General features: G+C 45.3%; 2 protein-coding genes across 3 annotated transcripts in view; one reads left to right on the forward strand and one right to left on the reverse strand.

Annotated features, from left to right (window-relative positions):
• Positions 1 to 4,223, forward strand: part of PITRM1 (pitrilysin metallopeptidase 1) — a gene marked incomplete at its 5' end in the record, with an annotated part of 30,216 nt that extends 25,993 nt beyond the window's left edge. For both annotated transcript variants that reach the window (XM_080918224.1, XM_080918225.1), the window contains 4 exons: positions 1,755 to 1,880; positions 2,860 to 3,005; positions 3,818 to 3,920; positions 4,051 to 4,223. In XM_080918224.1, the coding sequence (XP_080774350.1) occupies positions 1,755 to 1,880; positions 2,860 to 3,005; positions 3,818 to 3,920; positions 4,051 to 4,144 (469 nt within the window). In that variant the 3' untranslated portion in view covers positions 4,145 to 4,223. The remainder of the gene's footprint in view (positions 1 to 1,754; positions 1,881 to 2,859; positions 3,006 to 3,817; positions 3,921 to 4,050) is intronic.
• Positions 4,224 to 4,989: 766 nt separating this feature from the next.
• The window catches only part of PFKP (phosphofructokinase, platelet), a 62,116-nt gene continuing 44,383 nt past the window's right edge, over positions 4,990 to 22,722 (reverse strand). Inside the window, exons 16-22 of the mRNA XM_080918228.1 lie at positions 22,316 to 22,468; positions 12,825 to 12,989; positions 11,477 to 11,538; positions 10,953 to 11,064; positions 9,255 to 9,354; positions 7,111 to 7,213; positions 4,990 to 6,455 (exon numbers count right to left, since the gene is read on the reverse strand). Of these exons, the coding sequence (XP_080774354.1) occupies positions 6,308 to 6,455; positions 7,111 to 7,213; positions 9,255 to 9,354; positions 10,953 to 11,064; positions 11,477 to 11,538; positions 12,825 to 12,989; positions 22,316 to 22,468 (843 nt within the window). The 3' untranslated portion in view covers positions 4,990 to 6,307. The remainder of the gene's footprint in view (positions 6,456 to 7,110; positions 7,214 to 9,254; positions 9,355 to 10,952; positions 11,065 to 11,476; positions 11,539 to 12,824; positions 12,990 to 22,315; positions 22,469 to 22,722) is intronic.

Genomic DNA, 22,722 nt, shown 5'->3' on the forward strand with positions numbered 1-22,722 from the left:
ACACAAAGTCAGTGCTCAGCAAGCACAAACAGCACATGACAGTTTACTGATATGATTTGTAAGACAGACTAAGAAGGGAAGATACCACTGATTTCTGGACTACACTCAAGCAAGTGAGCAAGCGTGTGTGCACATGTGTGCACATGCACACACACACACACACACACATACACAGAGGCCTGCGTGTGAGTGCTATAGAGGGCTTAAGAGATGCTTTGTATACAGAAAGTTTCTGCACCAGCTTTGCACACTGGACCCTGTGTTACATTTTACCAGTCTGTCATCTGCATTCTCTGACTGTGCCGCTCTGAAAGAGTTCATGCACAGAACAAAGAACAACCTATCAGTAGTCTATAAATAGCACCTTTATGAATAAAACGCCCAGTATTGTGTGCAGTTGTTCTTCTAAAGGATTTTACTGTGTATTCCGTGTTCTGCCTACACGTACATCTGCGGAGCAGAAGAGGACACCAGATCTTATAGCTGGTTATGAGCCACCATGTGGTTGCTGGGAATTGAACTCAGAACCTCTAGGCCTCTAGAAGATTACCCAGTACTCTTGACTGCAGAGCCATCTCTCCAACCCCTATGTGCAGTTAATTTTGTGAATTATTTCTATCCCTAAGTAGTCCAGTGTGCAGTAATAAATACTTATGCTCCTGAATGCAAATGTCCTTCAAAGATATCAACTTACTCTCCTCATCTGCATTAACAAGTGTGTAATTAAGTCTTAAAACTGTCTGATAAATGTAGAATGAACCCTCGTGCTTGCATTTGAGACACACATGCAATGTGTGTGCGCGCGCACACACACACAGACACATACACACACACACATACACACACACATACACACACACACACACATACACACACACACAGACACATACACACACACACACACATACACACACACACAGACACATACACACACACACATACACACACACATACACACACACACACATACACACACACACAGACACATACACACATACACACACAGAGACACATACACACACACCTTTGTCCCTGCTGTGACAACACACCCAACAAACAACTACGGAAATGGGGGTTTAACTCTGGTTCACAGTTGGAAGCTAGAGTCTTTCAGGATGAGGAAGCCGCAGCAGAAGGATTATGACACCACACATAGTGTGTCCACAGCCAGGAAGCAGGAAACACTTGCTGCTGGTGCTCAGCTCCTTAGTATACCATGTGGGACCCCAGCTCATGGGATGGCGCTGCTCACATTCGGGTCTAGACATTACTTCCCAGAAGTGTCCGTCAAAGTGACAGTTGCTATTAGCTACCCTGGACAGGATGGTGTGCAGCGTGTGAGAACTGCAGTGACATTTTGAAAGTGGCAGATAGAGGCATGTGGACAGTGTGCCCCAGCCGTCCTGTAGTGGGACAGACCCACAAGAAAAAGGGACAGGCAGTCCTGAAGCCCTGAGGCAGCAGCCAGTTGGATGGTTGCATCTCTGAAAGCAAGATCTGGAAACACGGGATCCTCCGGGTTGCTCAGAGTGGTTGGACTCCATGCTCTGTTGCCGTCTCGGAAGCTTAGAGAGGCCCTGGGTGGTGCAGCCGAAGTCAGAGTGCTTAGAGGGCCGACCGCACACCACCTTACATCTTAGCTGGACTTTATTTTCCTTTCCAGTTCTGTGCCCAAACTAGGCTTTGCTTTTTTACATTATGTTTCCTGTGAGCCAGGCTCTTGGTAACTTGTTTTTTTTCTCTCTTCATTTCAGCCTTAAGATCCTTGCCCGTATAATGACAGCTAAATTCTTGCATACGGAAATTCGGGAAAAGGGGGGAGCTTATGGTGGAGGTGCTAAACTCACCCACAGCGGGATTTTCACACTTTACTCTTACAGGTGAGTTTCTGAGTTATCATGTCTCCTATGTGAGAGCCCCCACCTTGCAGCCACTGGCTCTGTTCTCTCAGAATGTCGGCACTCTCTGCGAATGTTAGCACAGCAAAGGTTACCTCTGCTCTTTATCCGGTCCCCAGCTAGAGCAACTAACCTTAGCCAGCAAGACATATCTTTCCTGTCTTGCTGCAGGAACAGACATAGTTCTGTTGTTGTATTGTCTACATTAGACAAAATTCTAACTTGATAATTAGCCTGTTTTGGTGGAATGCGATCAGTATAGTTTCTGAACTTCCTTCTATTGTGGGAACGGAGTTGAGATACAGTCTGAACTTCCTTCTATTGTGGAAACGGAATTGAGATAGTTCTGTTGGGTTTTCATAGAGTGAGACTGTTGCCATGTTCTGGAAATGGTTAGTTCCTGAGCCACCATTGAATTCTTGTACACTAATGTGCCGAGAACAAGGCCTGATCTGATATCATTCCCCTTGTTCTGACTGTACCTCAGAACTGCACTTTAAACACAGGGGGTCCCGTTGGCACATCCTCAGTTCCTTGGTGGTGAACCTAAAGAACTAAGAGGAGCTTTGTCTTAGACACAAGAAAGTACTCCAAAGATGCCCCCGCCCCACCTCTAGCTAACTTCTAGATTATACTGGGTCTGTCTTAGGAAGGTAAGGGCTAGTTTAATGTGTATCTTCTCCATAGCTCTTCTATAATGTCTTAGTAGTCCTGACACCCCTCTCTGTCCATGGGACTTTTTTACAGATGACGTCACAGTCTGGCAGTGGGGTAAGCAGGTGAATTGCAGTATTAGATACAGAGAGTGTTGTGGGGCTTCCTGAGTCGGATTTAAATTGCTCTGTCAGTGGGTTATGTAGACTATCAGAGGAAAAAAAAATGAACTGTTAAATCTGAATAATTAACATAGATTGTTTCTCCCTATAAAATGCTTCAGTATTGGCTCTTTTGCATTTCCCAGGGATCCAAACTCCACAGAAACGCTGCAGTCTTTTGGGAAGGCTGTAGACTGGGCTAAATCTGGGAAGTTCACACAGCAGGACATTGATGAAGCCAAGCTTTCTGTTTTCTCCGCAGTGGATTCTCCAGTGGCTCCATCAGATAAAGGTATCTTGAGTTCTGGGAACCTGGGCACATGGTTTCCCCAGGCAGAATTCCATGCGGTGTCTGAGTCAATTCTCTCTGTACTCACATGAATGAAACATGGTAGCCACTGTGTTGTTCCGGTTTCTCCATCTCTCCGTCGTACAAAACATGGTATCTACACCTGAAGGCCTGAACACTGACCTTTCAGCTTTTTGCAGACTGAGGAGATAGATATCTCCATTATTAATGTTCTTATTAAGCAAAGATTCTTAGTTGAATCCATGTGTGTATGTATGTGTATATATATATGTCATGATAGTAGTTGCTTTTAATCCCAGCCTGTGTTGAGAATAGGCAGAACAATTAGCCAGATGACCCTACTTGGTGAGCTCAACAAAGTTGATGGAGCTGGTTAGATGATCATCAGTTAAGAGTGGCTATTGCCCTTGTAAATCTGAGTTTGGATCTCAGCACCTGAATCTGACAGCTAACACCCACGTGTAACTCTAGCTCCAAGGGCATCTGCTTGGGGTGAAGGGAGATATTATGACACAGCATGAGCCTAGCCACATGATTAGTCAATGCTGCTTTGGTTTGTTGTATTGTAACCTTCATAGGTGACTGATACTGAGTCTTCATCCATAGTCTGACAAAGGGAGCTATGATAGGTTAGGGTCTATTTTGCTGAGGTGGATGTCAAGTTTGATCTTTGCCCATGAAGACCATTTGGTTGAAGAGCTTACCCTAAAGTAATAAAGGTGTCCCCACTCTCCTTTGAGCACAGAGGCTCCTATGCACTGTCTCTCCAGCCATACTGTGGTTTCACTTTGTAGGAATGGACCACTTCTTGTATGGCCTCTCCGATGAGATGAAGCAGGCATACCGGGAACAGCTCTTTGCCGTCAACCACGACAAACTGACCTCTGTGAGCCATAAGTGAGTATGTGTGCCCTGGCTTCCTGTGTTGTGCTGGGGGAAGGGTAACTCAGGAAGGCGGAGGCTTCCTGTTGACCACTAAAAATGCTTCAGATAACAAACAGTCCAATGTGCCGTATCTCCTTTCCAGATACCTTGGCATTGGGAAGAGCACACACAGCCTGGCTATACTCGGACCAGAGAACCCAAAAATTGCTAAAGACCCATCGTGGATCATAAGATAATAAGTGTCACATATCTTTGAGTATATGTAAGAAATCAGATGCTCTTAAAAATGGAGCCTCTGGGCTAATTTAATGCGGATGATCACAAGAGTTACTGGTGTCTTTGATCCTACAAAACATAGTTATTCATATAGAAATCCAACCAAAGGTGTTTATTGACTGGCAAGTTGGGCAAAAATTCTTGAGAAAATACTATGACCATGAAGAAATGCATTAATCATGCATTAAACAATAACAGTGAACAAACTAAAACTTAGAAACCTTTACTAAACCTAGAACATTTATCTTAAAAATAGAAGCCAACTCCAACCTACCTGGGCTTTAGTCGTTATTTCGAACAGTAATTTACTACATCAAAATTAATATTTAGGCCTTCATTTAGGAAAAAGGACTTAGCAGCTAAAAAGCTCTTGCAGAAGACCAGGTATAGGTTGTTAGCTTCCAAATAGCAGCTCACAACCGTAACAGTCCGTTACAGTGCAGTAACCATCTGTGACTGCAGTGTTCAGGGTTTGATGTCCTCTTCAGGATTCCATGGCCACTGCATTCATCTGGTGCACAGACATTCATACAAATAAAGCCTAAGAATAAATAGGTCCAAGTGTAGGGCTTTGTGTGGTGCCTGAAGGAGTGTAGAGGCTGAGATCCACAGAACTGACCAGTGAGCATCCACAAGTACATGTCGCATTAATATTATCTCAAGCTTTTGCCCTCTGTCTTTACTAATACAGGAAGACAACTGAGTGTCTGTTCCTTTTGTTTATCCTCCAGCTCAACTGACATTTAGTCATCCCTTTCCTCTGTAAATATTTCCTCCTTTCTGCTGCATGGACATCTAGAGGATGCCTTTAGGCAGAAGAGAGAACACACACACACACACACACACACACAGAGACTAGTGACAGTGGCAGGGTTGCTTTGCCCAGCAGACAACTCCTCAGTCTCAGGTGTAATGGTGGGGAGTGGATGGGCTTTTGCCAAGGACCCCATCATTAACCCTAAATAGTGAGTTAAAATCTTCTGAGGGTGAAAACCCAGGACCCTGGCTGCTTTTGAAGACGAGGCGGATACCAGGTTGTCCTTCTGAACCTTGGCAGCTCTGGCATACAAGGAAGGCTGAAATTGACAATCACTGGCCCAGACTTGTGCTTTTAAAATTCCATGTGTGATCTGACTTGAAAAGACGATAAACCTAGCTTGGGGTAGTGAATCCTAGCACTTGGGAGGCAGAAGCAGTCGGATCTCTGAGAGCTCAAAGTTGGTCTGGTCTACAAAGGAAATTCCAGGCTGCCCTGCACTAACTAAAATCATAAACTTGGAGTTAATAATCTTCTCCCATGTATGGTCATCAGTGTTAAGGCCAGGAAAGCACCATGCTTAGGTCCCGGGCCAGTGTGTCTGTGTGAGTTGGAGGGTGGGGGTGAGACAGAGCAAAGATAATCTGCATGTATGTGCATGTGGAGGCGAGAAGACTTCATCAGGCATCATCCACCATGTTACGTTTTGGTTTTTTTCCAGAACAGGCTCCCTCACTGGCCTGGAGCTACTAAGCAGACTAGGGTGGCTAGCCACATGCAAGAGAGCTCTGCCATGAGGATCAAACTCAGGTCCCCTGACCCATCACACCCTTCCAGAGATTTCCAGTAGAGCCCCAGAGGAGGTCCAAGCTGACTAGATGACACATAGCTAGTGCTTACCCTGCGTTTCCTTTCCCGTCCTCTTAGGACTATATTTGCAGGGTCCCTATCTACACCTGTCCCTGGAGTATCTAAGGAGACTTTGCTAACCTCTGTCTACAAAACTGCTGAGGAAACCTTTAGTAGCTGGAAAAAAAAAAATATATCATCTTGAGGTTTCAGACTCCAGCTTAAAACAAAGCAACCACCATGGGAGTTGTAACCAAATGTTTAATCCCACAAGATACACACAGTGGTAAAGCACAAGACGGTACCCCATACAGTAGAAAACTGGGTTTCATGTCTGGGGGTCTGCTGCGTCAATGGTTATGGCAAGTGGTACTCTGATTATTACCGCTGACAACACTCGGTCAACGATTCTTGCATAAAGTGCGGATAAATAACTATGTTACAAAAATGGATGGTCCCTGGAGAACATTACAGGCTTCCCTGGGCAAGTGTGCGGGTCAGGTGATGGCGCACTCGATCAGATGGCTGATAGTTCTCCGTGATGGTGGTGATGCAAGGGCTCCAGCTTGCCTGCGTCGGACATGTCATAGCTTGCCTCGTACTTGGCCAAGATCTTCATGATCGGCCGCAGTTTCAGCCACCACTGCTCCTTGGGGATACGGTGCCTGTCAGGAAGACAAGTTGGCTGTCAAATAATATATATGTCTGCTGGAAGAAAACGTCTGTGCGCTACAGACTGCTGGGCACTGGAGAGTCTTACCAGAAAGAAAAAAAAAAAACGGGCTTTGTGATGTAGTCACCTAAATATATATGGGGTAAGTTAACGGTTTTCCATTTCAAGACAAAGTAGCCAAAGTAGCCCAGGATGGCCTTAAACCAATAAGCCTTCAGCTGGTCAAGCAACTTCTGGGATGACAGGTATGGACCACCATATCCAATGCTTTTGTGTGTGTGCTTGTGTGTGCATATGTATCACTGGAGATTAAGCCTAGGGCCCAATACTAGTCCAAGCTATATAAATGTTCTACCATCAAGCTTAACCTCAGATTCCACCACGCCTGCTTCACAGAGCAATTTCCATGGGTCAGATGAAACCATTACTGCTTTTGTTTTTAACAAAAACATGTCTTACCTGTCTCCACCTCCCACCTCGTGTGTGTGTGTGTGTGCACTGAACTAGCTTTAGAAAAGCTCATGTTACCTAAGACAGTTCAGTAGTGAGCTCCTTACAGTACCCAGGATAGTATCAGTGATCTCTTCTCAAATCTCTCATTCCTCATAAGTGATGAGATTCAGATAAATAACATGACAGTGACTTACTTAAAGTCAGTTTCGTTCTTCAGCTCAGCCACTGGTTGAAACACGAGATTTCTCTTGCAAATTCCCAGGACACAAATGGAATCATCACTAACAAACTTTTTCCCTGTGAAAGTAAAAAGAAAAGAAATCTAAGAACTACTCAGCAGATTGAATACTTGGATGAAACAGTGTAGGAGGGGCCAGGACAGGGAAGGGAGAGAAACCATCAGGGAACAAATCCATGTACAGGGGAAAGAAGTGCAGCTCCTCAGAGTTGAGGTGTGCCAGCTCTGTGCAAAGCCCAGTCAGGATGTGGAGTGTGCCCAAGAAACCACCGTCCCATCTATTGAGGAGACTTAACTGTGACCAGGGTCTTCCCCACACTGCCAGCACGGCTTGCTTTGAGTATTGAGTCTCGGGCACACTCAAGGTTCCACCAGGATTGGCTACAAAGAGGCCTGGACTCTGCTGGAATCAACCTTACATCATGCACTCAAAGAGTAACCCTTTACCTGCCACCCCCACCCAGTACACTAAGGATAACGGCCACCAGTGGGAGAAGTTCCTGGAAGGGAAATGGTGCTTGTCAAGAATTTCACTAATGATGCAATTAGGAAAATATGATTGCAGAAAGCTTTCGCTTTAGTAATAAAGGATCAAGGGCAAACTGGGAAAGTAGACAGAAGGAAAGCATACAACAGCATTGAGTGATGTACACAAACTATGGAGGAAAAAAAGCCAGAGTTAGAACTTTGAATACTAAAGGTCAGTTGGAACTATGTATATCTGTTTTGTAGGATACCACTGTTGTAACCCTCACAGTGGACTTCACATAGGTCGATCCTGAGGAAAAAACAAACCCAGTATGACTGAGAAAAAAGTCTGAGGCAGAGAGAGGGTGCCAAAAAGCCTGGCCCAAATAGCCAATGTGAAGTGGTAGTGGGATTTAGAAATGCAGGCCTCAAGGGGGAATAGTATGAAGAGTTTCATGTAATTTTTTTGAAATGTAAATTAAATTATTCTAGAAAACAGAAGTTATAGAAGTGATTGAAGGGGGTAGGGTGGGGAAACATGTAGTTTCATTAAGCATGAATGGATTCATTTAGTAGTCACATCTTTACACAAAGGAACCTGGAGGTTTTGGCAGGTGGTTGCACAGGAAGGGTCTATCAGACATCCTGAAAGCTAAGCTCCTGTCTTATACAGAATGAGGAAGTCCCCCACTTCAATTTTAAACTTGACCCCGCAGTGAGACAAAGAGAAAACCAGTGGAGAAGCAGCTGGGAAATTTCCATTACTGAAACAAATGGCCTGTCACCAAAGAGCTGCAACATGTGTGGGGTCTGGGGCCAGGTGGGCAAAGGAAAGCAGCATGCCTAAGAGAGAGTACAGGACTGATGAGACTGGCCCAGCGCCTCTGCTGAGCATATGTTTGTGGTAGGTATTGAATGGGGGAGAACCAGATCCCACAGCATATGTTGAGTCAGCACACTTGGAAGCACATGAGGGTTGGGTAGTCATCATTCTCTTTGTCATCGTGTGAACAAGACATCACACAAATTCAGAAGTCCGCCATGGTGTTTCCTTCATATAACCTACAAAGCAAAGCTAAACTACGTGTCTGAGGATGTATTCACTGTGTTCGTGACATTCTAGGAAACCAAGGGAAGGGATGTCATCAAATTCTAAGGTTACCTCTGGAAGAGAGAAGAAATATTGAAGAAAGACAATATTTAAGGTTTAAAGAAGGAAGACAGGACACAGCCCTCCCAATCAGTTGTACAGATTCCCTGCTCCTACAAATGAAACCAATGAACAGTGTTAGCCTAAGTGTGAGGACCTTGAACGTGTTTCATGACACCACAGGAAAAAAAAAAGTTCTATTTTACAGTCTTGCTAATGACAAGCAGTGTGTGCCAGGCAGTCTCTTAGCTAACAAGAATGCTACCAAACAACTCGTCACCCATTGATAGCAGCAGAAATAGTTTTATTAATCATGTTTAATTATAGCCTCTGGACATCGTAAATGGTAGTCAGTATTCACAGTCAAGGAGAGAGAATATGGTATGACACCTCAATGGCAGATTTAAAGAAGGAAAAACACTATAACAGGATTCTCAGCGAGGCACTGAGGCACATTTCCCATTCTCCCTGTTCCCTCCTACCTGTGCCCTGGGACTCCTTCAGTTTGTTCGTGATCCAATCCATAGCTTTGGCAGAAATTTTAGTTCCAAAATTTCTATCGAATGGAGAAGGTGCTCCCCCCTGTTGTTGGCAAATTATATGAAATATAAGTCACACAGCAATCTCTCCTGATTTTTTTTTAAACAAACCAATGGAAAAAAATACCAAAACTTAACAAGTTGCGCGTAGTCTGCAAACCTGCAAACATGGTTTGGTTTTGCGTATCTAGGAGGGAAACAGGTCTGAAAATCCTGGAGTCGGACCTCAGCCTGCTACATAGCCTTCTGGTGTTCTCAAATAAACAAGGAAGCTGTCAGTCTTTGTGTAGCTGTCTCTACTTGTTGTCTGTGTGGTACAGGTGTGTGAGTTTGTAGATGTGCTCTGCTACATATATACACGTACAAAGGGCAGAACAACACATCGGGTACTATGGCTTTCCAACAACTGGCTTCAATCAGGGTCTCTCCCAACTAGAAGCTCCCCCACTTAGCCCTGCTGCCTGCCTGGCTAGTTTTCTGCATCTGTCTATCTGACACCCCAGTGATAGTGAAACAGGCACTGGCAGCCATGCCTGGCTTATTCTCTGGGTGATGGAGATTCAAATCCTGGTCCTCATTCTTGCAGAGCAAGGGCTGTTTAACCACTGAGCCATCTTCTCACACATACACACAACTTAAAAGTGAATATATAAATGTGAGCAACATACATACACATGCACACACAAACACACACAGAGACACACAAATGGATGAAGATTAAAAAGTTCCCTACACTGCACAAAGGCCAACAAACATGCAACAATGGGACCGCTGACCTCTAGCCTTGTGACCTGGGCATGCTCACTTGACAGAAAGGGAGAGTATAAAGAAAAACAAGGAAGACAATGAATAGAAATGCCCACATTCTTGAGGGAGAGAAGTGGTTCTGTCTTTCCAAATGATCTTGACTTGGTGAAAGTTCAAATAAATACTACTGGTCTGAAACCCCACCTGAAATCTTATTCAGTGCTGGTATTTAACTCAACAAAGTAATCAGAGTTTTTTTTTTTTTTTTTTTTTTTTTTTCCTAATGACCAGTGTTCTTTCTTGTCTATATGAAAGCTGATAGTTTTTCCTCTAAAAATCCTGCTGTGGTCTGAGAGCGAGATGTCTATATAGTCTCCTGCCTTTGAATACTTAATCCCCCAAGTCCTGCTGTGGGAGGAGATGTCTATATAGTCTCATGCCTTTGAATACTTAATCCCCCAACTCAGGGTGACCCTTGAGGTAGATGGGCTGGAGGAAGCAGGTCACTGTGGAAGCTCATTGTCATTTCTTAGCCTAGCCCTCAACCTCAAGACTGGATTCAAAGCAACCAGCTGCCTCCCACTCCTGCCCCCAAGTCTTTCCTGCCACAACTGGCTCTAACCCCGTATACTTTCAGCCAACACAAATCCTTCCTCTATTTTGCTGCTTTTTGTCAGCTGTCTGGTCAATGGCAAAAGAAAAGAAACTTAGTATTTCCCATAAACCCGATGTCCCAGACTACACAGAATCCTAAAGGTGACAGCATTCCATAAGACTGAAAATCCTGCATACTTACAATAACGTGAGAATTAATCTATGCTCGCTACCCACAGAATGGCACTACCCACTATTCTGAGGGGGGATCTCTGGGGCTCAGAGGTGACGGAAGCCTACCTGCTGCATGTGTCCAAGTACGTTTTTCCTGCAGTCAAACACCCCTTTCCCTTCCTCTGAGTAGAGCTGGTAAATGAAGTCAGTGGTGTAATTTACGCTGCAGCTTTCGTTTCTGAAATGGATGTGAAGATGTCAAGTTTACTTGGGGCTGTGGAGCTGGGCTGAGGGCTTTCTGGAGAACAGCTCCAGCCATCCAGCCTGCCTCAGGACTCAAGGCATTTGCCACGTCAACCATCTTCATCTCTGCCCCTACCCTGACTCTGCACATTTCCCTTTCCTCATAAAGGTCAGGGGGCTTAAGGAAATGTGTGTCTTGAAAATAGTTACCAATAGACTATAGGGCAAAAATAAAACGGAAAGGTTGTCCCTTTGTTTAAATAAAGACAAAATTATCTGTGCTTCTTTAGCCTTCACAGACTCAGAATCAGTGGCACAGAAAAGAGCCCTCTGGGCTTCAAGTCACATGGCAATGTCTGTCCAGGACCCTAAGCCTAAAATGGAAGAACAGAAACCCTTCCCATTACCTGAGTACAAGGCCTCTCTGGATGCTGGTCTTCATTTTCTCTGTCAAGTGCATGACGTTGGACTAGAAAAGATTGTTTTATTAGTCAGTCAGACAGTACACTTATCTGGCACCTAAAGAAAGAACACCATGTATGCTCGGAATGGAGCACCATGTATAAGCACAATCAGCTGCTTTTAAATGTCTTGGGGGTGGGTATCACAGTGCACAGGCGTGTATGGGATAAGAAACAAGGCAGTATCATTAGTAAGTCAGATCAACATGGAATGTGTAAGAGGCGTGGTTGTGCTACTGGGAACTTTTATTGGTAAATGAATACTACCCCTCCACCAACTAGGTTTTCCTTTTAAAAATATTCTACACATGTTCATAATCCACACATGTTTCTTTAATGTGATGGTTAATGTTCATTGTCAACCAGGCACAACCCATAAACACCTACGAGAGTCTCTGTGCTATCTATATTAGGCTGGGTCTATGGGCATGCTTATGGGGGACTATTTTGGTTATGTTAATTGTGGTGGGGGAGAGGCACTCATTGATGGATGGCACCATTCCCTGGGAAGAATATTCTGAACTACAAGCAAGAGATACTAAGCTAAGCACTAACACACTTGCATGTGTTCTCCTTGTGCACAAGTGACGAGCAGCTTCAAGTTCCAGCCTCATTGACTTCTATTAGACCATAACCTGGAACTATTGGTGAAATAAACCCTTGCCCCCTTAAGTTGCTTTGGACTGAATTGCTTTATTATAGCCATGGGAAACAGAATTAGGACAATGGCAATTATTTCAAAAGGCTGAGAGATGCTGTTCAAAACACCAGATCCCATTACATAAGTACCTTTAAATGATTTATACCAGATACTGGGAAAGCATTTCATGTTTCTCAAAATAATGAATCATTTACAAATGAATACACATACCTAAACAGTGTGTGTGTGTGTGTGTGTGTGTGTGTGTGTGTGTGTGTGTGTTAAGACCCTTAAGAGCACTCGATAGTATTACAGAAGACCCAGACTCTCTTCTCAGCATCCATATATGATGGTTTACAACCATTCTTAATGGCAGTTTGAAGGGATCTATCACCCTCTTCTGGCCCCTGAGGGTGCACACACACAAACACACACACACAAAGGGCCACCTAGCCAAAGAGTTCCTAAGACTTAAGTGCAAGCATGTGGATTTGAAGATGGTAACTGAAAAGTGAACAGCTTTGCAATGTTGGCAACACCATCTCCAGCCTTCAAACTAATGAGAAGTTGTTAGTAAATAAGGTCCTTTATGTAGCACTACTGAATGATGTGCTCTGGGAGCAAAACATGCCTGCCATGCATCCATTGACATACCTGCAAATCTCGGATATCGAAAGGCTCTTCAAAGATGTAGGCAGCATCGGCTCCCGATGCAAGTCCCCCCATATTGGCCAGGTAGCCACAGTATCCGCCCATGGTCTCAATGATGAACACCCGGCGCTTGGTCCCACTGGCTGACTGCTTAATGCGGTCGCACGTCTAGTTACAGACACAGAGATCCGTCATTTGAATCCAGGACCTGGGCTAGTGCCACATGTGCACAAACCCAAGGCCTGTTCTACCCACAAGCTGCACGTCCCTCCACCAAACCCGTGCACGCGTGCAGAAGCAAGCATTGGCTACAGAGAGGCGCAGAACTGCGCAGGTGCAGCATGTCAGAATCTCTGTGATCACCCAAGGTGGGGCCCCGGCTAAACCATTACCCAGGAGTCTCGTCACTGAAGTCAGCTCACTTCCTGTTTGGCTGCATCCTCGCTGATAGGATTTTTGCAAGCCAATATTTAGCTGGTGTGAATTTGTATTGTTATGGGACTGCTGGTTACCCAACTTCCTATTTGCTACCTTTACTTTTCACGTGTTTCATTGTGAGCAGCTCTTTGTGGCACTGGACGTTTTGTTTATCTTGGGATATTGTTGGGTCTTTTTATAAACGGTACCTCTCTCCAAAGAGAACAGCTTCTTGGCCAAAGGCATCCAGAGACACTCTTGTATTGAAATCCACTGCCAACCACTCTCCGAGAGGACCCAGGTTCAGAACCGAGGACAGCTGAGAACCGCCCACACCCATGGCAGTGGTGCAGGTGCCAGTCATTTCTTTAGAAATCAGTGAAAGCCTTCCGCCTCAATCTCAGTGCTCCGTTCCGAGGAAACTGAGATCCAGACATACAAGCCAAACCTGATGGAGCCTTTTGCTTCTTCAAAACCCCTTAGCACTGCTTGTAAGGGTGCCTTTCTATGGGATGCATAGCCCTGCCAATTCCCAGCATCCTGTCCTAACTCAGAGTCATTCCACCCTCTTGAGCTTCCGTGGACCCTCACACAGTGGTCTCCAGACACAGTGAAGAACTATAAAGATGTTACACTCATACACCCTGGCACCCTTCTTATACATCTTAAGTGGGATTATTCTGGATCATCTAAGAGAGTCCTGGTTGTCATAATGTCATTGTAAAGGGGGCAAAAGAAGACAGGGCACAGAAACTACACAAAGCCACTACACAGAGGAGCAAAAGACTCTGTGCCAGCGGAGAGGATGCAGCAGAGGTTGGGGTCATGGCCTGCCAGAGACACAGATCTGGAAATTAGAAGATACAGGGACAGCCTCTCTTCTAGAGCTCCCTGACTTCTGCCCCTCACAGCTGTGAGCCAGTGGCTGCTAGGTTAGCACCAAGTATACAACCCTGTATTCCAACAACTGTAAGAACCTCTCTCAGGCTCTTTCCTGTTCTCTTATCTGCAACCTGTGACCCAGTTAGAAAGTCATTTCCTCAGGAAGACACTAAGTGACCTCCAGGACTGGACAGTCCCTCTGGTGGGGGCTCTTGTGACTCCGTGTCCTCTCTTCACCCCAGGATGTCTTCCTGTAAAGTGTGCTTGTTAGATTTGGGTATTTCCTGTCTGGATTAAAGTCCTTGGAGGGGAGGAGACCTGGACGGGGCTAACACAGCCAGCTGTGCCTCCAACACAGAAGATGCTTGACAATAAAAAAAAAAAAATGTGCACGATGGTACTTGACCTACCCATCAACAGTCAGGTGCGAAGAGAAGAGTGACATCCTGAGGGTGAAGGGGCCCTTGGACTGCAACGGTCACAGATCTTTAGGGGAAACTGAAAGTGGGTCTGCACCAACGTCAAAAGAGCCACTTGGAAATTTTCACATGATCACTTTGAGTTATACTTAAACAGATCATCACATGGGTTTTAAGAAAAACGTTCCAATCCGTAATTTCTCTAGTGAATTCCCCTGTATATGCTTTGGTGGGTGGGAAGCCTCGGATTCTCTAGGCAGAGATGTAACAAAGGAAGAGGGAATCCATGTTTACAGACCATCTCTCTGTGACACTCGGGTACTGAAAGGGTCACATGTGGTCTGTGTTACAGAGCCAGCCATCCTACATGTGAAGGAAGACTGCAGGTCAGCATGGAATGCTATGCTGAGGTAGGTGCCCAGGCCCCGGAGGGGAGCAAAACCATACAGGTTAATGTTCCACTGTGATCTTTCCCAGATGCCCATCCATCCCACTGTTCAACAGTCCAGAAATCCATGCTGCAGTCACTTAATGATTCAAGAATATTACTAAGAAAGAATCCTTTGGTCCCTGGGACTCTTAAAGCAGAGATCTCTAAGCTCTGTCCCAAACGGGTTGTTAGTGGGACATAAACAAACCGATTAGACTAAACCTGACACAGACGGAGAGTCCGGGATTTCTGCTTTCTTGTGGCCAGAAAATACAACAGGGGTTTGGAATGGTTCGCCTTTGCCTAGAGCTTACGCACACTCCTCCTCGGTAATCTCTCACTACCCAGACTGCTCCTGAAGATTTCAATCAGCTCCTAAAAATAGTAACCCGCCCTTGCCTTGTCGCCCTCAATCATTAAAAGTAGTGATGACAAAGACAGAGCCAGTGTACCAAGGCCATCTGCCGCGTGCTGGTGACACACGGAGGGGCTTCTCTGACTTCTGGCCAAGTGGGGGAAGCATTTAGGGCTCCTGCCTCTTATGCTACAACAACTGCCTCACAGGCAAGTTCATCGTGCTCCAAGGGCACAGAGGGGTGAGTCTCTGAAGGAGGCCTCTGAGGGCTGCTGGAGGAAGAATTTCAGGCTACAGTTCAGTCACCATGGGCCGGTCCTCGACACTCACTTGTTTTTTGGAAGACATATTTGAAAGATGAGATGGTAAGGTGGAGTCTGTCACAGAGCTAGATCTTTCGTTGAGGGATTATTAATAGACTTCATATGAATGAATGTGGGAACAATTGTGTCTTATTAACAAGATAAGGGGTTCCCGTCCCTCTTTGCCGCTGGCTCCGTACCTGGTATTCCTTCAGCGCACTCTCTGAAAAACTCTCAGGCGGTCAGATAGGGAAGGGGGCTAGGCAGTATAGGCAGTGGGAATCCTGTCCTACTATGTGCTGGCAGAGACAAGTGACTGATCCTCATTACCCTGTCGGTGAAACCAATGTGGTTCCAGCCAGTGTCGAAGCCAGGAGGCTGAAGCCTGTTGGGTCATCTAGGATTTCTACCTGTGATATCACCTGTCAAACAAGGTGTTAGAGGGGAGAGCTCAGGACTGTGTCTGGGCCTAAAGACATTCAGTGACTGGGGTTCAATCTATAGGCTTCTTTGTGATTCTATTTAACATTCAAAGTCATTATACTCCAGGGAGGGTGGAGGGGTCAGGGGAGCTTCCACACTGCTCATGAGCTATACCAACAGACAGGTTACAGGTTACCTAGAGTATGTCCATTTAATACTGTCTGCTAAGATCTAAATAGAAAATTTGGATGCTTGGTCCAACTGGGCACCTTTCCCTTTTTCCTGCCAAGTAATTTAACTTAGAGAAAAAAAAAACTTGGGATGTAAGGAATCTCTCCAACATTTAAAACTTATATTCCTAACTCCATAATGCTTTAATGGAGTTCCTCAAGCTATGATCACCCCCAAACATGAAATAACTCCCTTACTACTTTATAACTGTAATTTTGCTACTGTCATGATCGAGAACCACCATCTGTTCTGCTATTGGATAACCATTACCTGCAGCAAAGGACTTTGGGTGCTAGCAGACACCCTCCAGTCTCAAAAGCACCTAGTGCATTTAGTTCATTACCTGTGTTACAATCGAAACACCAGTACCACACCAAGCACTTGCTGGTCCATCTCCCCACACAGTGTGCAGCGGATGAAGTCACCGTCCTATCAGAGAATGACTTCTGTCTCCTGGAACACCTCGCATCTCACCAGGAAGTTTTTGTAAGCCTCGGGTGCCTTTGTTTGAGCATTTATATTGACCATACTTAGTCTGCAGATGCTTATACTTACTTGCAGAGCAGCTAGACCCAATCCTTTACGCTTGACACTTGCTCTCTAACACCCCTACACACACACTCACATCACCACCACCACCACCACACTAACAATAGGACTTGGGACGGAAACAGCTGACCTTAAGAGATGTTGTGTCCACAGCATAGAGCATTTTATGTTGAGCTAAAAAAGATAAGGATTCTCACCATGAGAAACTAGGAAACACTATCCTATCACCAAAGGCATGGCCAAGTGGTAAAAATACGTTTTGGCTTAATCCCTCTGGGGGGAAAAAAACGTGAAAGGGTGTATTTTTCCGTTTCTAGTTAAGGTCAGACAGGTGAAGGTTAAAGGCCACAGGTTGAGAGTTTGAGCTGTCAGGGGGGCTAGGCCCCGAAAAAAAACCCCATTCAGGCCAAGCACAATGAGAACTAAAGCAGAAGGTCTCTTACCTCGACCACCACATTCAGGCTAGTATCACAACCGATACTCATGTCAGAGCCAGGGATATCGTTGCTAATAGTGGCAGGCAAAACACATATTGGGATGCAAAACTCCTTGTGGATGCTTCGAGCTTCAGATATCATGATGGCACTGTGATAACCCTGAAGCAGCAGGGCCACAGCAGTTAGTGGGGTGCTGGTGCATCACTTGCCAAGTCACTGAGCGCGGGCAGTGACTCCAGGGATGTGACAGGGAGGGACACCAAGGAACCAGCAGGAAGTTGGTCCACGTGGGTCAGCAGAGCCCATGAGAGGCCACGATTGGCATCTGAGCAGGCGCAGGGCTTGCTTCAACTATTCTCAGGCTGCTGGATGCATCCCTCAGCCTTGTCCTTCTTGGCCAGCAGGAAGAAGGAACAAGCGGCAAGTCAAGGTGGTGCTAAGCAGGCAGCAAAGCAGGCAGCAGGCCGAGGGGACGGAATGCATTGTGGGTTAGTCATTAGATGGAACTGCTGTTTCTTTCTCAGCATTACAGATGAGGCAGGGCTAAGAAAATGAGGTTGGGGCCTCTCAGTTTAACATGGAAAGTGGGGAGGAGCCCAGGCTGCAAGGATAACATCAAATGACTGGTATCCCCAATGCAGGCAGTCCACAGCAGCAGCACCAAAGGCTGACCGGAAAAGAGACAGGCACTTTACATTACCTGCAGGTCCACCCCAGGACCCACACCAGTGTCTGTGGTGCCCCCACCGTTCCTGGTGAGAAATATCTGTCTCCTTCCTGGAGGGAACATTCGTTGGCAAAGCTTACATGGAGTAAGATAAGTCATTTGGAACCCCAGGGAGTGCTTTGAGATAATTAAAAATGTCTGACTATTGTGAAGACAGCTACTGGTAGGTATACAGAGATTTCCAATACCTGCCTCAAATAGTAGAGCCGGGTTAGTGGGAGGGTACAGGCCTACTCACCCACAGTTCCTGAATCCAGGCAGCTCCCAACAGAGTATGGAGGGCATTTTTTAGACCACTGTGGACAGCAAGTCTGACCCATGAATCTTATTTATCTTTTCTAGTATAATCATCGGTACAGGTTGCTGCAGAATTATTGTTAGAATACAGCATAGGACTCTGCCTCCCCACATGGCAGCTGCAATAAATGATGCATGTTCTATCTCTAGCATCTTCCTGCAACCGAATCAACCTGAGGTGTAAAACCTGTGTGCTTCAAGGATTCTGAGCAGTGGGTCATAGACCTGGGGTATGTTAGTCCTTGGTATGGAAATAGGTCAATAAGTCAGACAGGGCAGCCAACACTGGCCAGTGACAGGGTTTCTTTCCTTTGCAACACAACCAGACCTCCGCCTCCACTCACAGTTGGCTCTAAGTCTTTGGGCTGCTCTCCGTATGCTTCGGCCATTTTGTGCTAAGGTTATAGGTTGTTACGATTGATTGAATTCAAAATGACACCTAATGCGAAAACTATCTGGGTTTATTGGTCAGGACACTACACATTTTCTAGGCTCCTCAGAACTTTCCAGGGAAATGTTTTTATTTGCTGAGGACCATCTTTGCTAGGGATTCATTAGGAATAAACTGTGCAGAGAGAAGCCGTGTTTTTGAGGGGCCTCCCATTGGAAGTCAGAGGGGAGTAGGCAACATGTTTGACAGACCAGAGCCTTTCCTGTGGGCTGGGGGAGGGGGTCTAGCGGTGTATGACGAAAGTGGGTAGGGATTAGAGGGGGTTAGTGCCTTAACTTCATTCTGACATTGTTTGTGATGGCTCTATTGTTGCAAGACTTTCTCCCCTCTCTAACCAACTCAAAGTGATGCTCTGGGGAGGGAAACCCTACCCAGGAAAATTAGCAAACTCTGAAGAAACCATCGAGAAAGTCTTGCTTCTAGATCCTGCAGGTGGCGCCAGCGACTCTAAAAACACCAATAAAGCCACCTCAGACACTTTGGCTATTGCCACCTATGGTCAATGATCCTAGTGTTCACAATCTGAGACACTGTTAGAGCTGTGGTCATGTCACTAACCTGGCGTTCAGTGGCAGCTACCAGTTAACATGCCTTGGTTGTGTTTTTTGACTAGAACAAAGCTCAATGCCAATGGTGAGAAATAAAACCAAGTCCCACTGAAAAGCCTCACGCAAGACTCCAACACCAAACTTCTGATGTGCCTGTTTTGACATGCGGCCCAGGGAACTCATTCATTACCTTGCAGAGACCGAGATGCATTCAAGGGCTGCGACCACACCTGAGTACCATTGTTGGTGAGGACAACACAATGTGTGAAGGATTGGTCACTGGTCAACATTCAAGGGAAACGATGTTTGATCACACTGGAGAAGCTCAAGTTCTCTCACCTCAAGACAGTAGATACTCTGAGACTGCGGCATCCCTGTGGTGGAGACTGTCCCCATCACCGTAAAGCAGTGAACAGCATTCCTGATGTCCACCCGTAACACGTGAGGGTCTCCTATCTCCTACCTCTGATGACACAAAATGTCCTTCATCATCGCAGCTATACACTAGATGCATAATCAAGGAAAGCTGAGAACTGTCTGACCCACCCCACCCCCAACCTAAAAGAAACAGTTGGTTCTGGGAAATAGCCATGGATCATGGGCTTCAATGTTACCCTGGGCCTGATAAGAGGCTATTATTATCCTCTAGAAACAGGTACTAGTGCCTTATTGGATACCTGTTTCACGTGACACAGTAAGGTTAGGCAACACTATCAACTCCTTGCCAGCTCTCTGCCAGGGCCTTCCTGAACCCAGCAGCAGGAGTTAATGAGTGCTTTGGGTAGAGTCTCCTCAGGTCCTCTTCCTAGATATGGTGACAACCTTCTTTTACTCTGTGGCCAGCCTAGCCAATTCAGATCCAACTTCAAATGATTAAAATGAACACTTTTCCTTCATGCCTTTGTACATTCTAGTCATTTTTATCCTCGGGACATACAAAGGGCTATATTCTATCCTTGAACAGCTATTGGCTTCAAGGGAAGGGAACCTTCACCAAGATTATCTCAATGGCTTGGTTTTGGCCGCCCACCTTGAGATCACAGAACCGAGAAGACCCAGCACCTGGCGCACCAGAAAAAAAAAAAAAAAAAAAAAAAGAGCAGAAACAAAAGAACATGCAAGACAACTTACCACGAATGATGGAGCCTGAAGCCCTCAGGAACAGCCACCTACCTACCATTGAGGTTTCATTCTCCCATACTACCACTGGCTTTGAGAAATGCAAATTAATAAGAGAAAAATATTAAAGAAAAAAAAAAGGAGCTCAAAGTCCCTCTGAGGGAAGGAGCAGGAAGAGGGCATAGATAACCTTTTCCCCTCCTCTCTATTTTGAGTTTCAAATTTTCAACAATATGTATACATTGTATATTCAAATCAGAGAGAATGGGAGCTAAGAATCACAAATTACAATCATGGGGAGATTGTAATAAAAAAGAGAGACTCTTCCCTTCCTGTCTGACAGCGGACACTGAACATCCACAAGGAGACAAATTACCCACCTGGGCTGGCATCTGCAGAGGTTCCCACTAAACTGTAAGTGACAGCGGGCAGGTGTGTCCAACCATTCAATGTTTTTGACAGGAGCTGTCTAACATCATCTACAAAAGTTCACGCTCAAAACCACAGAATAAAGTTTCAAAACTGACTTGCAAAAATAAGTTTCATATTATTTTAAATGACTTTGTGTTTGTGTGTTTGTGTGTGTGTGTGTGTGTGTGTGTGTTTGTGTTTTGATGAGGCCCCATGGATAGCTGCTCTAAGGGCACGTGCTGTCCCACTGGCTACGGCTCAGATACACCTGCAAAGAGGCTTCTGCTTAGATGTCAAAGAGCTTGTGAAAAAGACACTGTTAATTGCATCCCCCTAAACTCCTCCCACGTTCAGCATCTATGATGCAGAGCCCTGGATCCCAGTCCATTTTGTGACAGACGCTCTTCTTTCCATTCACAAAGGGCGATAGATCTACCAAGAGCCCCAGTCCATCAACCATAATGGCAAAAGCAACAACAACAGTCAGCAGACAGCACATGCAGCAGACGGCAGACGTTAGTGACCGGGAATAGACAAAGCAGACCCCAGGCACTCGGCTTCAGTAAGCAGAGGGAAGAACAGTTCCGCCATTCAGAAAAGCAAGAAATCAGCACTAAGCGTTACTTACCACTGTGAGCTTTATTGTAAAAGCGATGGGGGCTTTTATTTACCAGTACTAGAAATGAGTTTAGTGTCAGGAGATTAAGAGAAAACAAAATCCTCTAAATTTATGTATAAGAATTTGGTCTCCCAGGAAAAACAATTGAGAGTTGCCGAAAATTTTTAGAATTCTGACTTGCTAATCTTAAACTCCCATAGGAATTAACAAGTATAATTTGCAAATGTAACACTTAAATGTATATGTATATTTTGTTACTTTTTTTTGGCTAAAAGAAAAAAAAAGCATCAATATTTTTGACACAATTTAAGACTCCCAATTTATAAAATAACGGTAAGAACCTTAGCCAAAAACCTAGTGAAGTGCCCGTAGTTGGTTCATGAAATAACATTATGAAATATTTGGTTTAATTTTTACATTTAAACATCAGGTAGACAACATTGGACACAAGATTTAAGTGCAACAGGAGGCTACAGGCTGAAAGAACATCACATTCGGCCAGAACGTGCTAAGCCTACACTGAGTAGAATATCTGATGAGAAAACACAGTGGTCTAGCGCCGCCTGTGCTGCGATGGGCTGTTGTCACTCCATCGGTCTTGGTAACGGACGCAAGTCCTGCTAGCAGCAACATGGAAAAAGCCATTAGAAAAACTGGGGTGGGAGGGTGAGGACAATTAAAACGAAGCATTTTCAGAATCCAAAAGGAACTTTGAAAATGTGCTTTCTTGAAACAGAAAAAAAAAAAAAATATATATATATATATATATATATGTCTTTGTTTGGTAAAAGGCTATTTCTAGTGCACTGGTAGATAAAAGGGTCCCGGCTCGGGTTAGCGTCAGCTGCACCTGCTTTGCTGGCACGGCCGCACTTACGTCTGTGATAGTGTTCAGAGCCGTGTCTGCCCCGATGCTGAAATCGGAGCCGGGCACATTGTTGGAGACAGTAGCAGGAACCATAACCATGGGGACACAGAACGCCTCATGTTTCTCCCGGGCAGCTGCCAGCTCTAGGAGTCCCAGGTAGGCCTGTCAGATAAGTCTGTGTGATTGCAGGGCCAGGGGACAGAGGGAGGGGCACGGACAGTATGTGGCCAGGTGTGAGCAAGCAAGGGGGAGTGTACAGTGGGCGGGGTACACAGTGAGGGGACCAGGTACCACTAAAGAACCAACACAGAAGACTTACGAACACAGACAAGGACAAGCAGCTGCAGGGCACAAAGGATACAAGGGATATTTAGCCTACGGTACTAAGACCAACTCACTCATAATTTAGAGTCTGG

This window comes from Micromys minutus (genome assembly GCF_963924665.1).
Source record: "Micromys minutus genome assembly, chromosome: 6".
In the NCBI taxonomy this organism is placed as follows: Eukaryota; Metazoa; Chordata; class Mammalia; order Rodentia; family Muridae; genus Micromys; species Micromys minutus.